This window comes from Lepisosteus oculatus, chromosome 20, assembly GCF_040954835.1.
Source record: "Lepisosteus oculatus isolate fLepOcu1 chromosome 20, fLepOcu1.hap2, whole genome shotgun sequence".
Lineage (NCBI taxonomy): Eukaryota > Metazoa > Chordata > Actinopteri > Semionotiformes > Lepisosteidae > Lepisosteus > Lepisosteus oculatus.
The window spans coordinates 8,958,395-8,976,468 of record NC_090715.1 but is presented as its reverse complement, the minus strand read 5'-3'; the positions used below and the strand labels follow the sequence as shown (position 1 = coordinate 8,976,468).

The 18,074-nt window shown below is 35.6% G+C and overlaps 3 protein-coding genes across 4 annotated transcripts; 1 reads left to right on the top strand and 2 right to left on the bottom strand.

Moving 5' to 3' along the window:
* Nucleotides 1–116: 116 nt before the first annotated feature.
* Nucleotides 117–11,096, top strand: tk2 (thymidine kinase 2). Of its 2 annotated transcripts, none has more exons than XM_015368032.2 (10): nucleotides 117–200; nucleotides 5,337–5,374; nucleotides 5,513–5,587; nucleotides 5,860–5,913; nucleotides 6,361–6,450; nucleotides 7,725–7,798; nucleotides 8,700–8,788; nucleotides 9,311–9,390; nucleotides 9,489–9,569; nucleotides 9,815–11,096. In XM_015368032.2, exons 1-10 carry the CDS (start codon nucleotides 182–184, stop codon nucleotides 9,899–9,901), a joined length of 687 nt encoding a protein of 228 aa, XP_015223518.2. In that variant the 5' UTR covers nucleotides 117–181; the 3' UTR covers nucleotides 9,902–11,096. The 2 variants fall into 2 exon arrangements, with proteins under 2 accessions (XP_015223518.2, XP_006641426.3); XM_006641363.3 differs by lacking the exon at nucleotides 117–200 and adding an exon at nucleotides 4,574–4,863.
* Nucleotides 837–3,726, bottom strand: LOC102695817 (chemokine like factor). Its single transcript, XM_006641362.3, has 4 exons — nucleotides 3,579–3,726; nucleotides 1,717–1,872; nucleotides 1,527–1,622; nucleotides 837–1,349 (listed from the first exon to the last, which is right to left on the bottom strand). Exons 1-4 carry the CDS (start codon nucleotides 3,636–3,638, stop codon nucleotides 1,242–1,244), a joined length of 420 nt encoding a protein of 139 aa, XP_006641425.1. The 5' UTR covers nucleotides 3,639–3,726; the 3' UTR covers nucleotides 837–1,241.
* Nucleotides 11,097–12,158: 1,062 nt separating the features above from the next.
* LOC102696221 (uncharacterized) lies at nucleotides 12,159–16,547 on the bottom strand. Its single transcript, XM_006641364.3, has 2 exons — nucleotides 15,919–16,547; nucleotides 12,159–14,894 (listed from the first exon to the last, which is right to left on the bottom strand). Exons 1-2 carry the CDS (start codon nucleotides 16,255–16,257, stop codon nucleotides 13,545–13,547), a joined length of 1,689 nt encoding a protein of 562 aa, XP_006641427.1. The 5' UTR covers nucleotides 16,258–16,547; the 3' UTR covers nucleotides 12,159–13,544.
* Between the last annotated feature and the right edge of the window lie 1,527 nt (nucleotides 16,548–18,074).

The window sequence follows — 18,074 nt, the reverse complement described above, 5'->3', positions numbered from 1 at the left end:
AAGCAAAACAAAAGTTAAATATTCAAGCGAAGTTGCCTGCTATATAGCAGAGTCGTCTGCAAAGCAACAAATGAATCACTTTCTTCTGAATTTAAGGTGGAAACGGAAATCATGACACTGCGGAAACGTAAAAAAAGCGCAACATCTGCATTCTTCAAATCTGGAGACAGGGCTGTTAAGGATGCCTCATGGCTTGATGGGTAACTGGCCTCTTGTTTTTAACTTAACTGCCTATGGTTGAAATGAAATACAATTATGAAAAAAAATATCACTCTGCTTTGTCACGGACTTCGTGTTAGGGTTCTGCAATCAAATGCAGGTTGAGAATGCAATGGTCTGGCCTCGACACAGAACAGCGTCTTATAATTTTAAAGTCGTCATTGCTATTGATTATTGTTGCAGTTATCCTCATTGTTGTTGTATAAAATGTATACTTGTAACAGACATAAGCAGGGTAAAATGTTGTCTCTATATGTATCACTTCCATATTTCTGAGGGAACTGCAATCTGTTATTGTGTCATTGAATCACCTCAGTTTAAGTATTTACCCTCCTCCATAGTCCTGAACACTTATACATTCATTGAAATGTAGCTGCCTTATAGCTTTTCTGTTCTTTTAAAGCATTAAAATGTTGAAAATGATATAAGTATATATATAACATATATATAAGTTAAAGTTAACAAATTAAAAGAATTAGGTTTAAAATAAATATTAAAGCTTTTTTTAAATATTATGGAATGTTTAAGTCACAACAATGAAGTGTTGCTATCATATACGGAATTATTCATGTTCAGTATTAGGCACAGAATGTACTGTTAAAGACACATAATGTAGCCATTGTGTAGTATGCATTTATTTATGAAGTTGATAATTTGTGCATTTACATTATTATGAAAGAAATAAAACTTATTCACATTCAAAAGACATACAAAGCACCAAGAATATGCACTCCTTCCATTCAAAACATTACAATGCACCACATTAATGCATTGCACAATACCAGGGTAATACAGTAAGTGGATAGTCTTTTATGTTATTATTGACTGAAGTTTACACTGGTTTTGGTCTATTTTAAGATTACCTGCAAAGTTTGATTTCAGGGGAGTTTTCTACATTAGGATGGGGATAATGAAGCCTAATACAAAATTAAAAGAATGGTTCCTCAAATATACCTAACAGATATCATAGATAGTTGACAACTCATGACATAAACACAGGTCTTCCAGACGCTTGGTGCCGATTATTTCACTCCAGAGACTTCAGTAGTTCTTGGCTGGTTGAAAGTTATTCTCTTGAAGAACAGATAAGCATCCACTGACCAGAGAGCTGCTGCTATTAGTCCCACAATCTGCAAAAGTACAATAAATGTCTACTGAACAGGAAACAAAACGTTAGTTTTTTTACTGTACAAACCAAAATACAATAAACTGCATCTGGCAGATCAGAAAACCAAAGGTTCCTAACCTTTAAAATGTGCATTCAGGTTAGTAAGAGATTTAAAAAAAAAGTTTCCATTCACACTTACCCCACCACCCAGGGCTCCTTCCGCTGAGTACGTAGTAAGAGCAATGACACTCAGAATAAACACAAACAGTGCTGCAAAGGCTGAGTTAAAAATATCCTGTAAAAGCACAAGAAATCATGTGTTATTGCTTATTTGCACTGGGGGCAGAAAACTGGACATGACTGCTTTGCAATACGGATATGATCCTTACAATAAGAGGCCAGAAGATAAAAGTGATCTTCTTGTTGAGCTTCAGCAGGAAAAGGAGGAAGAGTGCGAGAGTTATTACGAACTCCATGCAAGTGGCTGCGATGTAGGGAGCTCCACGTGCTGTTGCGAAACACACAAAGGCTACGAAAACAGTCACCTGGCACAAAGAGAACCGACAGTTAGAGGATGCCTTTTTACTCCTCTTTTATATTCTATGCTGAAACCCTAAACAGATGACATAACAACAAATATTTGACATCAGATTTAATTCAAGAGCGTTATGTTAAAATGTCTAATGGCACAGCAAGGCCTCATTTAGAATATTATGTACAATTTCCACATTATATAACGCATATTGCTGCTTTGAGAACCCATCCAGAGAAGAGCAACCAGATAGACTGAGGGACTTAAAGGAATGTCCTACATTGACAGGTCGGTGAAACTGAACTGTTTTAGTTTTGAAAACAGAAGATTACTTGGGGATCTGCTGTAATTCTTCAGGATCAATAGTGAATCCCAAACTAGTGAGAATTGTGTAGAAGTGTATTTAAAACTGAGAACAGGATGTACTTCTGTATCTGGAAGGTCATGGGAGTAATGGAACAAGTTATCCAGTCATGTTGTTAAAGCCAGTAATGTGGTTCCTTTAAAGAAACAGCTGGATAAGTTCCTTGGATAAACCAGCTGCTAACTACAAAACAAGCGGAATGATCTCTCGATTGTAACCTTTCTTATGTTCTTAAATAATGATCTATCTATCTATATATATATAAAATGACAAAGCAAGTTTATCCAAATTAGCCTAATAAAATATGGCTTTTCTTCCACCTAATGAATGTGTACAGTATTATATATGATTCAGCTTATTGTAGGTAACTAATGTATAACACGCATGAAATGTGCTTGAGCTCTCTTTCTTCACAATATGAAATGCCAAGAGCTCCACTAGAGGGCAATATTCTCTGTCACATTTCATTATTAGAAGAATATTATTTTATAACAATACTTTCATTATTAAAATATGGGGAATATTTCGTTGCTGATGTATTTATCAGGCTTTGCTATTTTTATATAATATTAGCTCAGCAAAGCTGCATTATAGATAGGGAAAATAACAATAACTGTGATCAGAATGCTTTATCTGATCACAAAACACAGATAATTACTGTCTCCTAGAATAAAGACATATGTACTTTCATCTTCTTCCATTCTAAAAAAGTAAAAAGAAACACTGGAATTAAAAAAATAATGAAGAAGAGCAAGTTTCAGTATCAGAACATTTTCAGTAGTCTTGTTAGTGTTTACCTTTTTAAATGTCCTGTGAGACCAAGTTAGTAAACCGAATTTTAATGTCTACAGCTTTGTTTTGTGTAGAACAACATAGACATTAATAACGGAATATAATACAAACTGGTAGGGTTGATAAGAAGTTATTAGGAGGCAGAATAAAATATATTTTATAACCCATACGCTTGACAGAGAACAGAAGATTTGTTATACTTGATCTCAAATCACCAAACCTCACTTCACACTTCTATAATCCAGAACATTTTAAACACTTCTTTCTTTAAAGTTAATTTTATTGGTCTTTTAGATGTCAAGAGTTACAAAATAACATAATACATAATGCTCCTGTAACAAAAACTCTCAGATAAAAGATACACAATGACCCTAACAACTATAATTGTAAGCTAGATGACAGCTTGTTTACTTATTGAAAGCAATGCAGATGCCGTTAACTCATCTTTGCCTGCACAGATAAATACTTATAGCTGGGGTAGTTCAAATACTTTATGAAATGCATAATACATGTGTAAAATCTAAAGCGAAAAAAGAAATCGTATTAATTGTATTATTTCTTACCATCTCTGAAACTTTAAGAATACCTCTACGAGATTTAAGAAAGGTAAAATCAATTTCCATGGCGAATAATTTTACTGTAGCACAATAAACTCTTCTCAGAAATATCTGCCTGTCTTAAACCTATTTCCTGATTGTTCAATTTCCTTTATCGCTGCGGTAACAGGAACTTGTGAGCACAATTTTTATTTTTTGTTTCTACAGAGCACGTAGCGTATTTAGTATTTGTGATCTAGTTGTAGGTGTCACATCTTTTACACTTTAGAGCACTGTCGAGGTCTTAGAAAGGAAGACTGTTAACTCGGTTTAGTGGCTGTGGTTGAGCCAGGGAACTTTCTAAAACTGTTTTCCTTAAGCATTTTTTTACGTTGTTAATTAAATTCTAAATATAACCATATGAACTGGTGATCTTAAGTTAGTATGAACAGATTTACCCTCTTTATTATTATTGTGTCAAGCATGAAGAATCTTGAGAAGATTTTATTTGCAAAAACAAGTTCATCTTTGAATGTCAAAATCTCACATCTTCGATTTGTTGAATATTAAATATCAACTTATTTTATTTTTGCAAGACAGAACCACCCTTAATTTATTTATCCTAATGGAAAAAAAGACCGTCTTAATACCCGTATGTACAACACGTTCGTGTGGCTGTAGAAAACGTTTACAGTGCTTGTTGTGACATTACAGAACATAAATCTTCATTTTACATCGCTTCAAGGTGCTCATTTCAAACAGCTTCTGTCCTGCCGTTTGGGTATACTTGCATCTCTCTCCATGGAGCAAAAAATAAATATATAAACCAAATTTGCATGATCTGTAAAACCATTTTTTATAAGCAGCCAGTAACATCCTCTTAGCGTTTCTCGTTAAATTCAGCTTTACAGATTCTCTTAGATGAAACGCTACAACACCTTGATAAAAAAGCCCTTTCACAGTGCTGTCTCTTTAAGGACATTGTTAGCTTGTGGCGTATGCTCAGTAGGAAGCATTTCTTTGACATGCGGAAGTAAAATGCAATGCGTGGCCTTTTAAACCGTGTTGTGGAGAAGTGACTCTAGGGTATCATGGATTTATAAGAGTGTGATCATGTATTTTCTTACAGTATTCACCAGAGTTTGGTCTGACCTTGCCTTGACATATTCCGAACATCTAATTTATGCAAACAGCCGGAGAATTCACTGTCAGGGCGCTGCACACAGAAAATACACATGTCTTTTCAAACATGTGGTGAAACAAGCTACACCGTACTGTACTACTGTCAATGGTGGATCAATACGTAATACAAGTAGGTACACATCTGGTTTACACGTGACATGACTTCCCATTTCTTTACATTAGAAAACGAAAAGGATTGTGCTGATCTACATTTGATCAAGCTACAGATTAGGCAAATCATAAATTGTTATATTTTATCGTTAACAGTTTTTATTGCAGAGAATAGCGGTTGTATTTTGTTGAAGGTTTTTAATAGTGCTTTCAGGCGTCTGCAGCATCACCTGCAAAATTCATGCGAGTCTGAACGCTGGGGTCTGGATTAAAAATACAAGATTTTGCGGTCTCCTTCAACGAATTTAATACCACAGACCTGGCTGGAGTTCAGAGCCATCTGGATTATGTGCCGTGCTTGTCGTTATTGACGGTTACCCTGGGCAGTTAGCATTTTATTATGTTTCTACTTTGATTGTATTAATTTATTTAACTCAACACACCGAGTGAAGCAGTACCAAAACCTAACTACCATGTTTTCTTTTCCCGAAGACAATCTGCTGCGGAACAGGGTGGAGAGAAAGCCTGTAGTAAGTTAGAAAGTAACTAATCTTTATATTTTTGTGTGTGGAGATAATCATATTTAACATAATATTATATTATTATTGTTTACACATATTGGAGAAAAGCAGTATTTATATTGAAGAAAACTTATATTTTTCTTTCAGATTTGCATTGAAGGGAATATTGCAAGTGGAAAGACAACTTGCTTGGAATACTTTAGCAAAACCAGTAACATTGAGGTAAAAGCAAAATGCCTTTGTAGTTTGATTCATTTCTGTCAAATATGAAGATTTGTAATTCCATGTTCATTTCAGTAATAAAACTGAATTTATCAGTTTTCAGAATTATCCATGCGTTTTATTACATTATATTTGCTTTTAAAGAAATCCTCTTTTAGTTTGCTGTGCTTTTTGATAACACCTTGACAGGCTGTGCTTCTCTCTTTGGTTCTTCAAATTATTATCTCATCAATAGACATGCAGTAAATGTATTTGCACATCTTGTCTTTTAGGCATTGACAGAACCAGTTTCCAAATGGAGGAATGTTAGAGGGCACAATCCACTGGTAAGATGTGTGGATATTATTCTAAAATAAAACCTCAAAATCTCAAACACAGCATTACATCTCCCTTAAAAAAAAATATATATATATAAGAAAATAAAAATAAAAATGCAATATTTTTGTGTTTGTAGTCATTGAGAAGTCACTATTGCTTTGGGTAGCTCCCATTTTTTTTCTTCAGGGTGAAAACACAAGACCAGTAATTCTTAATTTGTTATCAGTATTTATTTGTCTGTTGGTAAATCTGTCAGTTCACAGAGCCTTATCGACTGTTGCAAAGTATAACGTGCTGCTACATTTGGCAGGAGTATACATAAGCTACAATAATTTCCAATATATTAAACTTTAAAACACCCATTTCATCTACTAATTGAAATAAAGTGCAAAAATTCTCCTTGAGAGCTGTTTTGGTTCATTGTTCACTGTGCCTTTGGTTTAAATCCCTGGCAGGGATTGATGTATCAGGATCCTACACGCTGGGGGATCACTCTGCAGACCTATGTGCAGCTCACGATGTTAGACCACCACGTCTCGCCAACGGTAGGGGCTACCGATTATCTTACATGGATATTGCTTAGCTTTAAAAATAAATAAAATTTGTATTACATACCAACCAAATTTGGAATCGCCAGTTGTGTCATTACATTTTGGCTTGCTGCTGCGACACTTATACTTGATAATGTGTCTCTAGGCTCCTCTGATCCCCCACTTTAAGACAGGCACTTTAAGACTTTTCTTTTCATGCTACAAACTTGCGAGCTGTGAGATCTCAGGCTGACTAATCGCAACCCTATCCCAACAAAACTGAGCCTATTGTGTGTTGCAGCTTGTGGAATAACTCAATAACATTCAACCAGTGAGCGGACTTGCAACACCAGGATCGGTAAACTCACCTAGCACTCTGGGAGTGTGCTTTTAGTTGAGTCAATTGGAAGTCCACATTCATGTAACTTTTGTGCTTATCTTGAGTGAAGAATTCTTAACATCCAGTTGAAACAGCCTTCTGCATTCCTTGTTTTGTACTGTGTCACCATTCATTCCTAAAAAGTTAAATGTGTTAAATGAACTTCAAGAATGAGCTGAAGTGCCCTCAGCACTTGATAATGCCCATTCTTATGTACGTGCATAGTATAAAAACAAGAGTCCTGAGAGACAATTGGTACAATATCTCCATACTGTACTCCTGTGCTGTTATATATGTAAGCTTATGTATGTTCTTAAAATTCAGTTTGCTTTGAGGTATAGATATGTTTATAGACTGGCATCCTCTCTAGGGTGTAGTCTTGCATTGTAACCTCTACTTCTGTGATAGGCTCTTGGTTACCACTGCCCTTTACAGGAATAAGCATCTTTCAGTTAATGGATGGAAATTGTTTAAAACTGGATGACCAAAAAAATGTGCAAGGGGGTAAAAATTGTTGTGGTCATCCATTAGGATAAACACTGTTTGGATCATAGGATGATGCTTCTGTTGAGCCTGAATAAAAAGTACACTTAAAATAGTGTAATATGAATATTTTTAGCAAAACTGGTAATACTTAATAAAACCCAGTTAATATTTAAGGAATATGTTAATTAAATTAGGTCGCTGAAGCCCATATTCTCAAATAACAATTTTCCCCTTTTAAAACCTGTATTTTAAAAATGAATGATGAAAAGGGAATATAGTTATAGAATAGAAAATAATGTATTAGTGAATATTGCAATATCTGTAAAATATCTGATTTATTAATAAAAAACATGTTTTCATAGCGCTTTGTTAAAGATAAGTGAAGAATGATCATATTTATTGTAAACTATTTTCTGTTCCCCAGATGTCTCAGATAAAAATGATGGAAAGGTCTATATACAGTGCTAAATACATATTTGTGGAAAATCTCTTCAGAAGGTATGTTTTTAACTGAAGCTAAAATATTAGAATCATCTAGAAATTAAAAATCTTAAAATGATACTCTGGGAATGTTTTGAGTGCTGGCATAATTAAACATAATTATTTTCTATATTCACTTCAATTTCTTTATTTCTTTGTAGATCTAATTACTGTATGCTGATGCACTTTTTTGGGGGTTAATTTTTTTAATAGAAGCTTGATACAGAAAACTACAGAAATCTGAAAGATTCCCCTAACATTTGTGGAATTTAAAATACACACACATTGCATGTTACCACTGTGTGGCACTCTTTCTCCAGTGCTCATGTGTTCCTGAGTACTTCCAATAAAATGGAGAATAAAAAGTTAGCAATCTTTTTTTAAACAGTATTAACTGTGTGCAGCTGATCTTAACTGATCTTTATTCTATTTTGTATATGCAGAATAGAATTTATGTGTTCCGCACTCCAGATCTAAAACTGAATATTTTCATTCAAATGTTGAAGTGCAGTAATTTTGAGTACCAATGCCATATTATTGTAACTTGTATTTGTTTGGATAAAGCATAGTGTAGCACCTCTGAACTGTGAGATTTATGGTGTGTTATATTTCTATAGACTCCTGTTTCAATATCAGTCTTTAAAATTAGTGAATTATAAATTCATGTGTACACAATGCAAAAAGGAATAAACCTGCTACTTTATTCGGAGCTTCATTTTTAGAAGGAGGTCAGAAATAGAAATTCTTTTAAGCAGTCACATTCTAAAAATATTACAGCTTTATTGTGGATCAAGGGACTTCACATGTACTGAACACCTTGTGTGCATCAGTGATGCTGCATTTCAGCACTGTAGTGTATTTGCAGACAGGATAGAGTGTGCTAGTAAAATGCATATGTACCTTCTTGCATGTGTTATAGTGGGAAGATGCCTGAGGTGGATTTTGCTGTTTTGACTGAATGGTTTAATTGGATTGTGCAGAAAATTGACATTCCTCTGGATCTTATTGGTGAGTTGATTTGAATCACAGTACATTGTGCTGTTTACAATGAAGTGCAGTTTCTATAGTTTTGTAGATGACAAAAGAGAAATACTTGCTTCTTTTGCATCATGCATCTTATTATAGCATTATTGATGCTTTGCACCGTAAGTGTTTAAACAGCATTATACTGTCTAAAACATGCTTGTGTAGTATGGGATTTAAACATTGCTGCCTGTTCAAAGATTTTGGCAAGCTGCACAGTGTGGTGCAGGGTTGTCCACAAAGGTGTGGTATTTTGGTAAATCTAACCATATTAACTGATCTTAACATGCAGCCTGTCATGCTGGTCTGGTGTTGTCTGTATGTTGTGTTAATGATTTGTATTTCTTTTGTAGGTGAAAGTTCATGAAAGTGCTGGTTATTATCATACAAAGTGGCAGAGTAGCTTGTAGATCATTGTAAAAAAACATATTGGAAGACATTTTGCCATTGGTATGTTTTCAGTAGCGAAGGACAAGAGAATATAATTATTTTTTGTTTGTTGGGTAGTTTACCTGCAGACCTCTCCACAGACCTGCTATGAGAGACTGAAGAAGAGGTGCAGGGAAGAGGAGAAAGTGATACCTTTGGTAAATATACTGAGAAGGATTTAAATGTTGCATTCACATTATCTAGCTCGTGATCAGGAGACTGTTGAACTGGCATTTGGTTTCTTCTTTTTTAAAAGGAATATTTGGAAGCTATCCACCAACTGTATGAAGACTGGCTCATTAAAAAGACATCGTTTGCTGTCCCAGCTCCTGTTCTTGTGAGTTGTTCGGCAAATCCTACTGATGGTGTTGGTTTGGAGCATGATTTAGTGTTATGCTACACACCTTAACAATACAGGCTAAAATGTGTTTTCGTGTGTTTTTAGTCTATCGTAATGGAGGACCTAAAAGAAAAGTATATTTATGCAAAATTCATATTTAATTAAATACAAAATGTAATATTTCACAAAGTTGTATGTTGTATGTTGAATATGTTATATTTAATGTACATGTTTTACTTTAGGTTATTCCTGCAGATCATGACCTCCAAAAGATGCTGAACCAGTATGAAGAGAACAGAGAAAAGATACTGTCTACAAACCACATTTAATCGCTCTTGGAATCGGAGATTTTACTCTCTGGACTGGATCTGAAACTGTGTTTGTATAGTGTCGTGAGTCTTTGCCTTGTTCTGAACTGTATCTGGATTTTTTTATGTTGTCCTGAGTCTTTGCCTTGTTCTGCTGTCTCTCAATGTTTCATAACATTTGCATGGTTGGCTTTCTGGCTGTCTCGCGTGCTATTTCTATTTCTGTGACCAAAAAACTGAGTAATTGTTAAGTATAGCACTTAAGATTCATAAAAGCTAAGCGCACGCAATACATTTAATAGTCTTTCATGTTCATTGGCACTGCTGAACTTGTGTACAGTTGTAGACTACAGTGTTTACTGTACTTTAGATGTGTGATAGAACTGGTGCTAGCGGTTGTTTAATGTGAAGAAAAGAGATGACTGGTCAGATGTAACCTTGGATAAAACGCATGCTGTTAGCTGCATTAGTATTTTTGATCTGGATAGAGGAATCCAGGTGAAGACCAACCTGATTACAATTCTGATACCGAACTGTAATTCCTTAATGTATATTACACTTTGTGGCATTCATTTTTTGCATCTTTTTGGTTACCTTCTACAAGACAAAGTAGACAGATCACAGGCCCTAGTGTCACCTCCTGCATGAATGGGACCAGATCAAATCAGTTGTAAGAAACTCTGGCATGTGATCCAAAAGAAAAAATATTTTTAGCAGGTAACCTGTGTTGTGTTATCTGCTGAAAAAAAATTGAGCCACTCCAAAAAAATTTTTGGATCAAAACATGAGGAATGAATTGGGTGTGTATTAACTGATACAGCTTTGGGTTAACTGACAAATCCAATTAGGTAATGAACATTTTTACAACTTCTAAGCACAGTTTTGAACTACTTGTGATTTTCAGGTGGAAGAGTATAAGTTTATATTTTAAACTGAAGTAGTTTTAATGTATCCAAACTGAGTTGAAAAATGTATAGAAGGCAACATTTAACTTATAGTAAGAATGTTTCTGTTACATTCCAGTTACAGGTTTTTGGTTATTCGGGACCTTTTAGTATTAAAAGTAAATGTAAATTTGAAATAATACAGTGCGGGCTGAATCTAAACTTTTGGAGATAACTATTGGGGGAAGGTAGGAGTTGTGCGGACATGTACACCTTTCATTTTTTCCTTTCTTGCTGTATTCAAAGAAATAAAATGAAAGCATTTTTTATTAGTTCTGTTTCTGTTTTTACAATTTTTGGGGATAGGTGCAGAAAGTTCCTCTCATCTGTTTATCTATACGGCTTCTCTCTGTTATACTACTGTGCAGTATGTCATGAGCTTCATGATAGGTAATAATTAACACAATATGGAAATCCTTGCTTTCACTATACTGTGTTCTTCTCCTTTACCTTTTTGTCCACTTCATGTATTGTCTTATAGAATTTGCTGTCCAGTGAGAAATAGCTGTTACCTGTGTGAATGTTTGGTTGGATTCTGTATCCTCTTACTCAAGACTAAATGTAAAATGATTTTCATCAGTCTTATATTTTACAGTTTCTATGCTTTGCCATTTAATTGACTTTGCACTGTGATAGAATTATGCTGCAGTTGTCACTGTTAATTTGTCATAGAGAAACAGCAACATAGTGCCTTAAAAGTAGAATATATAAAACAGGAAATAATGGAAGACCACCTCAGTATTATTCTAAATACAATACCAAATTATATGTCTTGCACAAGCTAGAATTTAAATCCCAAGTACTATCCATCATCTTGTTTGAGAAGGGATGTATCCATAATGTGAATGAACCCCTAATAACTGATAGTTTTAGAATTAACCTACTCACTAGTACATCATGCACAGCTGAATCTCTTTTTTACTCCCAATCATTTGTCAGGTGGAAGAATGAATCATTCTGCATATTTTTATATATCATGTATTCTATATTAAATCTGGAAACATCAGCTGTTTTCTGTTTGTATTGGTGCCAATCATTTAGCCATATAGCTTAATACTGCACCCCCTTTCTGCAGCACAAAAACAGTGAGGACCTGTGCACATACTCCTGTGATGACTGTCTACTGTGGTGCAGACATACTTAAGAGCGAATTATAGGAGAATTAGGAGTGACTGTAGAAGAAGCTCCTCTCACTAATATCTGACCCAGGAGCTTCTGTTGTGTAGAAGCCCATGAAACTCCAGTGCAATTAGCCCATTGTAAAACCCAGTACATTTTTGACAATCAAAATAAACCTATTAGTCCTTATTACTAATCACTCATGGACACATATCTAATGATAAAAAAGCTTTTAATTTAGCTTTAAATTGACTTTAAACATGTTCAACAACAGCTCTGAAACTGTACATGTACATTCACAACTTTAACGTTATTCTCAATTTTCACAAATAGATTTACATAAAGTCAGTTATATAATGGAATCATGTTAATTCTATCAGTTAAATCTACACTTTTACCTGAACTTTACATGTTACTATAACAGGTAACTAGTACTGGAAAGCTGGCAGTGTATGGCAGTGAACAAAACTAGTCATATGACAAACATGAAGAGCAAAAAGGTTTTAAAAGAAAGGAGTTACTGGGTCTATCTAGCTCATTTGGTTAAGCAAAGTAACAAGTTGCCAAGTTTGCAATGCTTATCTAAAAGTCATAACCTTATTCTTTTGAATTTATTTACACTTTGTTAAAAATGTCATCTTACACATGACATCAATTGTTAGTACAAATGGTAATAATCCTTTGGCATTAATAATATAAGCTTTACAAATGAAACACCTCATTTTACATTGTGTTTTTTTTAAATATACATCACCTGTTATTTTTAGGATGCATGCACTCCTTTTATAAATGTTAAAATTTAAACATTTGGTCTTGTAGCTAAAATATCTGTTATATTAAAGTTCCACTTCTGAGGTTAATACAGAAATGCTCACATTTAACTTATAATGTCCTGTGAGCTTAGATCAGTTCCTTAAAGGAGTGTTACATCTCTCTGTGACATCACTGCAAATCTGTAAGCGCCCAATAGGCCACAGAAGTTGCCAGTCTACTTAAAGCCCTGGCTGACTAATGTCCATTCTATCTCAATAGCACTCTTCCAATTTCCAATTTAAAGAAGTGAAAGAATATGACAGTCCACTGCCAAGACTAGTGTCACCAGACCTAAAGTACTCTTGCTTCAATGAACGCATTTAGGCTGAATTTGGACTCTTCCATCTCCTTTTTCTCAAAGTTCAGACCATTTAAATTTTTACCAGCAGTTATTGTTAGGTTAGGCTCCTACATTTACCCTAGTGACCTTTTTGATAATGATTTCAAGTCTTAAACCTTTTTAAAGGTTTTGCAATGCATTCTTTTGATGCCACAGAAATATTGAACAAATATTGAAAACTGAATTAGTAGGAAGTCGGAATCCTAATTTTTTCCCACTTCTGCACTCCTGTTCATAAACATCACCACTCAGGTGTATCCTGTCATGCACTGGCATTTACACCCCTACCTCCACCCTTTCAGGATCTCCCCAATTCCACTGAGATTTCTGATACATCTCAGTAGCATACATTACACAATTAGTATTCTCAAATATTTGCTTCTTGTCTTATACTCTGTCCTGTTAGTGATTGCTGCATAGCTATTCTTTGTATTTATTTTTTCATGTGTTAAACCAAAACATAGCCTTTCAACAGGTCATCCTCTGTTGCTAATGTGTCTTTCTTACTTGGTGGTTGGCAAGTCTCATTACAGCTGTTTGGGCAGCTGATACTTTCTGCATTTAGTTCCTCAATGGGAATCTGGTTGTCAATGCTTCTGGGTGGGATGTAAAAAGACTGGGGTGGCTCTTTGATGGCATTAGGTGTCAAATTGTCATCAGAGAAGGATGTAGTAGGAACATCAGCCTTTGTGAAGGATTTTCTCCAGTCTGGGTCTGCTGAAACACTGCAGTTGCAGTCAGGTATGTTGCTGACTAAAACTGCAGATGGGTGGCAAACAACGGGCTGTTTTTTAACTTCTGGTAAATAAGGAGGCTTGTGTTTGCCAAGGTCATGGCAAATGCCACCCATCTGAGATGTCTCTTCAATGGGGTATTTCAGACTTTCCTCTGGAAGACTATCTTTAAACCCTAGGTTGTTAAACTTCATAGTTATCTCAGACAAAATGTTATCAGTTGTTGCAGACTGCTCTTCGAGAACCTGTTTGCTTTCAATATGTCCTGTATTGTGCATGGCAGCTGGAGGACTGAATGATTCCAATGCTGCTGAACTTCTGCTGTGTTTGTTCAGAGGTGGATGCTTGACGATGTCTTCTTTTGCTAACTGTGCCGCTTGTAGTTCATTAGGAAGTGCAGAAACTGTGAACATGGCAATAGATTGAGGACCACTCAGATCATGTATTTCAGGCATTCTTTTATCTCCTAAATTGTTACGCTGTGCTGCAGAATGTTCTTGAGTATAACTGAAGATACGTTTCTGCCGGAAAGTAAGGTCAGGGTAATTGGCACGCATCTCTGAGATTGAGCTGTCTTCACTTAGTATGCTCCTGCTAGGTCCCAAATCAGGTGTTTCTGCTTCCTCTGAAATTCTGATCTCTGCATTTAGAGGCTCCTCTTCCAACCTTTGTCCTGGCTCAAACTCCATTTGACTTTCTTCTCTCATGGCTCTTCCTGGGCCTAACAGAGAACTGTCGTTTTCCAGCTTCTCCTCTATGAAGTCTTCCCCAACCAAGGCTTCAGCAATTTCTTTGTGACCACGTAGTGCTGGAAATCTCTGCTTAATGATTAGTAAACACTCTGCTTCTTCCTTTTGACCCATGACTTCTAGCAAGTACTCACATTCCTGCCTGGCCAGAAACAGTTCAAACCCCACTTTCTTTACTTTTGTAAAGTCTATATTCTTGCTCAATCTGTACTCTGTGTCAGTTTCTAGGTAATATCCTATAGTTTCCAGGACGCTCCTGACAGTGTCTGGTGGCAGCACAGGCTGAATTATGTAGACAAAGGGCCCTGTGAAAGTCTGTTAAAAAACAAACAGTTACTGTATTTCAGAATCTATATGATTCAGTTACAATACACATTGACACTTGTGTAACAGTTTAATGCCAACATCTGTATCTAGTTTCACTTCTGGTGCTTTATGATAGTTTGAAGTTGTTTATGATTTCTAAATTTCTTATTTTTCATGCATGATTCCTACTTGCTTAGCAGTATGAAATGTATTTAAAACTGTGGCATATTGTGAGAATTTGCTCATTTAAACCTGTGTTCCCACTCTTAAGCATTTACTAGACTTAAGAAGGCTAAAGTCTTAAGCAGTAAAATGTAAAGAAGCATGTACAGTATGCCAAGTACTGTATTTGTAGAAATACTCTTTTCCAAACATGTCAGAATGTTTGTTTGTTTTTTGCATGCAAGACCATGACGGAAAATAGGAGTGTAGTTACTACTAAATTATCCATTTGAGAATCAAGAGTAAGTGCCTTAATATTTTTAATTCCCTTCTTTATCTCAAGAAGTCGTTATGGCTGGGAACTGCAGCTGTGACAGTACCAGGAAGTGGTTTAACTTTTGTTTCAACTGCTTGGGTGTTTTTTGGTTTCATCTGGTTGGGTATTTTTCCATTTGAAAGCCCCTGCTTTTTAATAATGAGAAAGCAAATCTCATGAATTTGAAAGCACAGAAATGGCTGCCAAGTGAGTGTTTTAGCATACATTAACTAATACCATGCTAAGTATTTTTCTGGTGTAAGCAGAAAGTCTTGTATCTCTCAATAGTATATTAAGGTTTAAATAAACTTTTACTTGCATCTACTGTATAGCACATAATATTTTATCTCTATATTCATATTATGAATTGTAATTTAAGGTAACTAGGAGGGGTTAAATTTATAATGTATACTAACCAAATGCCAAGGCTAAAACAGCCTAGTGTTTTATTATGTCAGATCAATCTGCGAATTACATAGGTATTTGTCCTTTTATCTTAACTGAGAAAATGTATATAACTTTGTAGAATAATTTTAATTGATTGCTGATTATTACCTTCAGTGATCTGATTTCCTTCTTCCACGGAAAAAGAAACAGGTTGACACAAAACATTTCTAAGACTTCGGTGGCTTTTATCAGACCCTCGAACACATCCCGACATTGGTTTTGACGCACTCGTAGGCATTCTGATACAGCCCAGTAAAAGTCAAAAACTTCAAACCTTTCTCCTGGATTAGTTTCTGAAAACAGGAAGCGTTTCGCCTTTTCTGTCACTTCAGTCTCCGTGCAGAGTTTGAGATTACCGTCAAGACAGACTTTTTCGTAGTAGTTCAAATAATCCTGACGAAGGTCTGGAAGTATGCTTAATGATTTTTCACTGCTGGCACTCTTCATGGCTGTCAAATCTGATTTAGGGGGTCAACTTTGCCTGTAGAGCTTTCCTGTAAGAAAGTCAATAACAAGGAAGCTGCAATACATGCAGATGGCGTAATAGTCTTTTTAGACGTTCAGCAATATTGTTCGGGCAGGCGGGGGTTATAGATACCGATATATTATAAATATAGTGTCGATTATATCAACGAAGCCTCAGTTAAGGACGGCAACGGATTCTCTTTGTAGTTGGACATGCTGCGAAAGACGAAACGCAGGTTGCCCTAAAAAAGCGAAAGTGAAAGAATCATGACATTTTTGCAACAAGGAAATGGACTGCTCGGCAAACCATGCGTGTAGGTTTATATACAGTATACGTAGTTTAGGTTTATCGAAGGTGTATACAATTAAGACCTAAGATGCATGGTTATACCGCCATCACTTGCAACAATTCAAATATTTTTGTCAATTTCTGTTGACTTTTCGCAGTATTGAAAAAGATCACTTCATTCCATTATAAATGGGCATTTAAAAAAGTATCCTACTAGCTTTAGTTGTAAATACAGACATCGTAAAATGTATGAGTTACAGATTTAAAAATCCTTTTACATAGGCCTCAACTCGTGGTTACGGAACTGAAATTGCAGAAGCTACTGCACATTAAACATGGCATGGGCTATACCTTTCATGCATGGGGTTCAGGCAAATGAAATTCTTCTAGTAATATTTTTGTGAATGGCATACTACATTTTATTCACTAGTTTTCATTCATATACTGTACAGGGGTCTCAAACTTTTTATAGGGGCAGAGTTGGTCTGATAATATAAATAACTGTGTTAATCTAATTCCACTAACAGCCTGATTAGAAATAACTGTAATTTCTAATGAATTAAGGCTTTGAGTAATCAACTGTAAAAGTCTTAAGAAAAATCACATTTAATTCTAAAAAAATAATGAGGTTTCTTTTTATTGACTTCTTGGACAGTGGCACAGTGGCTAGCAGTGCTGCCTCACAGCGCTGGGGTCCCGAGTTCGGGTCTGGACCTGAGGTGCTGTCTGTGTAGATTTTGTATGTTATCCCAGTGTTTGTGTGGGTTTTCTCCAGGTTCTCCTGTTTCCTCCCTCAGTCCAAAATAAACTGGTAAGTTAATAATTGGCTCTAGGTGGGAGTGTGCGCATGTGCAGTCTATGTCTGTGTATCTGCCTTGTGATGGACTGGCGTCCCACCCAGGGTGTGCCCACCTTGTGCCCATTGCTTGCTGGGACTGTCACCTGCTCCCCCGCAATCCTGAATTGGAAGAAGCGGTCAGGAAATGAATGAATGGATGGGACCAAAAACCAGGAGACATTAGGCCTAACATGAACTAATTCCTAACCTACACTTTATATCCAGACTTTCAAAAAGAAATGCCTTCTTCTCTATTTTAAACTTAAATTACTGTGAGGTTCAAAGCATTATCAATAAAACTCCCATTTTTGCCACTGTGCAGTACATTTCAAAGAAAAGCACTCAACCTATTACAGACCTGGATCGAGTCCTAGACTACTGACGTTTTTAAACAATAAAATACGAATATTCAGGGAAGTGGCAATGCATGAATAAGGAATCAGTTTAGCTTCAATTACAGTAAGTAATAATATACTGGTAATATATACCTGTAGTACTGGTGCAGTGTACTTTTAAGATTTATAAGCAACATAAAAGTTACCACAATTCACAGTTTTATACATGTATTATGTTAACTGCTTTTTTTGTTGATGCAGTTTTAGTCGACTAGAATGTACCACAACAAAACAAATGACAAAGGAATGAACACACCTGCTGATTTTGACTTGAGCA

Bases quoted from the DNA above. Each gene is read 5' to 3' on its own strand.
- tk2 (XM_006641363.3), top strand. From the start codon at position 4,665: ATGTATTTTCTTACAGTATTCACCAGAGTTTGGTCTGACCTTGCCTTG. The intron at 5,914-6,360 runs GTAAGATGTGTG...AATCCCTGGCAG, and splicing joins TTAGAGGGCACAATCCACTG to GGATTGATGTATCAGGATCC. The intron at 9,391-9,488 runs GTAAATATACTG...CTTTTTTAAAAG, and splicing joins AGGAGAAAGTGATACCTTTG to GAATATTTGGAAGCTATCCA.
- LOC102696221 (XM_006641364.3), bottom strand. From the start codon at position 16,257: ATGAAGAGTGCCAGCAGTGAAAAATCATTAAGCATACTTCCAGACCTT. The intron at 14,895-15,918 runs GTAATAATCAGC...GTTTTTTAACAG, and splicing joins AGGAAATCAGATCACTGAAG to ACTTTCACAGGGCCCTTTGT.
- LOC102695817 (XM_006641362.3), bottom strand. From the start codon at position 3,638: ATGGAAATTGATTTTACCTTTCTTAAATCTCGTAGAGGTATTCTTAAA. The intron at 1,623-1,716 runs GTAAGGATCATA...GTGCTTTTACAG, and splicing joins TTATCTTCTGGCCTCTTATT to GATATTTTTAACTCAGCCTT. The intron at 1,350-1,526 runs GTAAGTGTGAAT...GTACTTTTGCAG, and splicing joins AAGGAGCCCTGGGTGGTGGG to ATTGTGGGACTAATAGCAGC.